Source organism: Agrilus planipennis, unplaced genomic scaffold (assembly GCF_000699045.2).
Source record: "Agrilus planipennis isolate EAB-ADULT unplaced genomic scaffold, Apla_2.0 scaffold1805, whole genome shotgun sequence".
Taxonomy (NCBI): Eukaryota; Metazoa; Arthropoda; class Insecta; order Coleoptera; family Buprestidae; genus Agrilus; species Agrilus planipennis.
The window spans coordinates 623-4,988 of NW_020440460.1; the positions used below are offsets into that span (position 1 = coordinate 623).

At 33.3% G+C, this 4,366-nt stretch overlaps 1 protein-coding gene across 1 annotated transcript; it reads right to left on the minus strand.

The window, feature by feature from the left end:
- Window positions 1-251: 251 nt before the first annotated feature.
- LOC112906077 lies at window positions 252-2,586 on the minus strand. The gene is made up of 5 exons (XM_025979707.1): window positions 2,479-2,586; window positions 2,231-2,372; window positions 1,714-1,806; window positions 392-475; window positions 252-359 (listed from the first exon to the last, which is right to left on the minus strand). Exons 1-5 carry the CDS (start codon window positions 2,488-2,490, stop codon window positions 343-345), a joined length of 348 nt encoding a protein of 115 aa, XP_025835492.1. The 5' UTR covers window positions 2,491-2,586; the 3' UTR covers window positions 252-342.
- Window positions 2,587-4,366: the final 1,780 nt, after the last annotated feature.

Consider the following 4,366-nt stretch of genomic DNA (forward strand, 5'->3'; position numbering starts at 1 on the left):
GGATTGATATCCGCGTAGGATTTTTAAATACCTTTAGAAAAATGATAAAGCCGGACAAGATTGTCTAGAACAAATCTTCAATAGATTTTGAGACGTGATTTAGTTGCACTAAACTAAAAAAATCTTAGTTTCTCTAAATTTCAATGTACTGGGTCTCACGAGGGTGAAAATAGTTAATTATCCTGCGGGACTGAGGAACATCACGTCACGGGATTACAGACCTTACCTAAATATTTTATATGTAGGAAACNATAAAAAAAAATGAGCTACACAGTCAATGGAGGTAGTTCAATGAGCCCCATTTACCAGCTAGATCTGACAGCTATCCTTCCAGATGGTCCTTCAATAATCGTTCCAACGGGTGCTGGAGCAGGGGCAGGTACAACTGGTGCATGAGCGTATACAGCTGGGGCTGCATACGCAAGAGGAAGTGGGGCAACTGCAGTAGCAGGAATTATGTGCGATGATAGAGAAGCTACATGACAATAAAAATAATAGAGTAGTTAATGAATGCAAATTTTTAGCAAGGTTCTTTTTAATTTTATATTATAAAGATGAAGAGGATCAACTGCATGAATAGAAATCAAAAGTTATTATTATTCCAATGCGATCTACATGTATTTGACAAAACACCAAATAAACAGAATATTCTCTATTGCCATTATTTGGTAGGTGTAGATAGCTACTTGGGAGGCGATAGTAAACATTTACTTTCGATAGTAAATTGAGAATTGTTTCAGGATTACAGAAATCTCATGTGTATCGAATAAACATTTTTGTAATAAATTAAGTCGTAATAATGGGTTGCGCTGTGTTTGCCGCTGTGTATTTGCCCATATAACTTTAATAAATATTATGTTGAGTTCGTGCACTGACATGATGCAAGTCACTTTTGTTTTCAACTGTCCGATGATTGAACCGGTCTGACATTGTTTTTGAATTCACGGTCAAGTTCCTTTAAACGCATTAATTTGTCTTTAAAAGTGACGCAAGGTGGACGAGAGAAACGTATTTATATAATACAACACAAAGAAACGTGAAGGATCTGATGTGGCAAGAAGTTGCAATATATGTAGTCTCAATGTAGTTATTAGCAAACGACGAAAAATGAAAACGATTACAAATAAGAAACGAAGCCTAAACACCCTTGGAAAGGCATGAATAACTATGAAAAATGAATGTTAACGAAATATTATTATTGAACGCACTATATTAATATCAGTGCAGTGCAATACCTATAACAATAGAAATACGATCATCAATAACATTTAAAAACATGCAATTATCTACTTTAAAGCTTTACTTATGGAGTTAATTTACCATTTAGAGGAACGCAGAATTTGCTATTTCTTTTTGTTTAATAGTATCTTACATACATTCATTTGTTGATTCTTCTTATATTGGATAGACTTTATCATTAAAACGCTATATAATTTAATGAAAAAGAAAAAGTTAGAAGTGTTTAGGATATGGAACACCTTCTAAGACATGAAAGGTAATTTTATTAAAAGTAGGAATAGGAGTTGAGAGGAGTAGAGGTAGACCTAAATTAGATTACTCTTCACAAAAAGTTAGAAATATGGGATTTCCTAGTTTTAGGGAAATACGAAAATTGACTAAGGATGGGATATGATCATATGATGCAAAGAAGAATTAGAAATTATGATTAAATGCATTTTTGAACTTTAAATGCTAAACTTATTAGGAAATTACCTGGTACTCCTACAGAACCGCTATCAGCAAATGAAGAGACGCCGCTTCCATCAGGTCTTATAACGGTGCTTGATAAAGTTGAACCCTTAACAACTGCACCATCAACAGCAATAGTAATCATGGAGTAAAATCATTAAAAAGCTATATAATTTAATGAAAAAGAAAAAGTTAGAAGTGTTTAGGATATGAAGTGAAGCGGATAATGAAAATGCCACGGATAAGAGAACGGGGAGATATTAGAAAAAGTCAGCAAGGAAAATGAGAAATAGGATTACAGAGCACCTTCTAAGACATGGAAGATAATTTTATTAAAAGTAGGAATAGGAGTTGAGAGGAGTAGAGGTAGACTTAAATTAGATTACTCTTCACAAAAAGTTAGAAATACGGGATTTCCTAGTTTTAAGGAAATATGAAAATTGACTAAGGATTGGATATGATCATATGATGCAAAGAAGAATTAGAAATCATAATTGAATGCATTTTTGAACTTTCAATGCTAAACTTATTAGGAAATTACCTGGACCTCCTACAGAACCGCTATCAGCAGATGAAGAGACGCCGCTTCCATCCGGTCTTATAACGGTGCTTGACAAAGTTGCACCCTTCACAAGTGCACCATCAACAGCAATAGACACCATGGAGCAGAAGAAAGCAACTATCTATAAGTGAATATAAGAAACGTTATTTATATTTGTTTAATAAACTATTAGATTATTTATTATCATCAGATGAAAAAATAAAAATAATAATATTAATCATAATTACCAGCATTTTCATTTTGAATCAATTTTTGTCTTAATGTCTGTTCAGCCACTGAACACTACAATGATGACAACTTTAAGCGGGTCCAATTTATATTCACGAAACCAGCAAGTAACCTTCAAAGAAAGTTGATATATACCCTGCTGCAATTGCGTAAAATGACGAAATTCATCTGTGTCCTAACGTTAAAGTACCCCGAGTGAGATCATGCTCTTGATTGTCATTCTTTGGTAGGTAANACGAAAACTTTTATTAATAAAAAAAAATGAGCTACACAGTCAATGGAGGTAGTTCAATGAGCCCCATTTACCAGCTAGATCTGACAGCTATCCTTCCAGATGGTCCTTCAATAATCGTTCCAACGGGTGCTGGAGCAGGGGCAGGTACAACTGGTGCATGAGCGTATACAGCTGGGGCTGCATACGCAAGAGGAAGTGGGGCAACTGCAGTAGCAGGAATTATGTGCGATGATAGAGAAGCTACATGACAATAAAAATAATAGAGTAGTTAATGAATGCAAATTTTTAGCAAGGTTCTTTTTAATTTTATATTATAAAGATGAAGAGGATCAACTGCATGAATAGAAATCAAAAGTTATTATTATTCCAATGCGATCTACATGTATTTGACAAAACACCAAATAAACAGAATATTCTCTATTGCCATTATTTGGTAGGTGTAGATAGCTACTTGGGAGGCGATAGTAAACATTTACTTTCGATAGTAAATTGAGAATTGTTTCAGGATTACAGAAATCTCATGTGTATCGAATAAACATTTTTGTAATAAATTAAGTCGTAATAATGGGTTGCGCTGTGTTTGCCGCTGTGTATTTGCCCATATAACTTTAATAAATATTATGTTGAGTTCGTGCACTGACATGATGCAAGTCACTTTTGTTTTCAACTGTCCGATGATTGAACCGGTCTGACATTGTTTTTGAATTCACGGTCAAGTTCCTTTAAACGCATTAATTTGTCTTTAAAAGTGACGCAAGGTGGACGAGAGAAACGTATTTATATAATACAACACAAAGAAACGTGAAGGATCTGATGTGGCAAGAAGTTGCAATATATGTAGTCTCAATGTAGTTATTAGCAAACGACGAAAAATGAAAACGATTACAAATAAGAAACGAAGCCTAAACACCCTTGGAAAGGCATGAATAACTATGAAAAATGAATGTTAACGAAATATTATTATTGAACGCACTATATTAATATCAGTGCAGTGCAATACCTATAACAATAGAAATACGATCATCAATAACATTTAAAAACATGCAATTATCTACTTTAAAGCTTTACTTATGGAGTTAATTTACCATTTAGAGGAACGCAGAATTTGCTATTTCTTTTTGTTTAATAGTATCTTACATACATTCATTTGTTGATTCTTCTTATATTGGATAGACTTTATCATTAAAACGCTATATAATTTAATGAAAAAGAAAAAGTTAGAAGTGTTTAGGATATGGAACACCTTCTAAGACATGAAAGGTAATTTTATTAAAAGTAGGAATAGGAGTTGAGAGGAGTAGAGGTAGACCTAAATTAGATTACTCTTCACAAAAAGTTAGAAATATGGGATTTCCTAGTTTTAGGGAAATACGAAAATTGACTAAGGATGGGATATGATCATATGATGCAAAGAAGAATTAGAAATTATGATTAAATGCATTTTTGAACTTTAAATGCTAAACTTATTAGGAAATTACCTGGTACTCCTACAGAACCGCTATCAGCAAATGAAGAGACGCCGCTTCCATCAGGTCTTATAACGGTGCTTGATAAAGTTGAACCCTTAACAACTGCACCATCAACAGCAATAGTAATCATGGAGTAAAATCATTAAAAAGCTATATAATTTAATGAAAAAGAAAAAGTTAGAA

What these genes read in the sequence shown, in the direction of transcription:
- LOC112906077 (XM_025979707.1), bottom strand. An exon ending in CGGTTCTGTAGGAGGTCCAG is followed by an intron (nt 1,807 to 2,230) that starts GTAATTTCCTAA and finishes TTGATGGTGCAG; the next exon opens with TTGTTAAGGGTTCAACTTTA. An exon ending in CGGTTCTGTAGGAGTACCAG is followed by an intron (nt 476 to 1,713) that starts GTAATTTCCTAA and finishes ATTGTCATGTAG; the next exon opens with CTTCTCTATCATCGCACATA.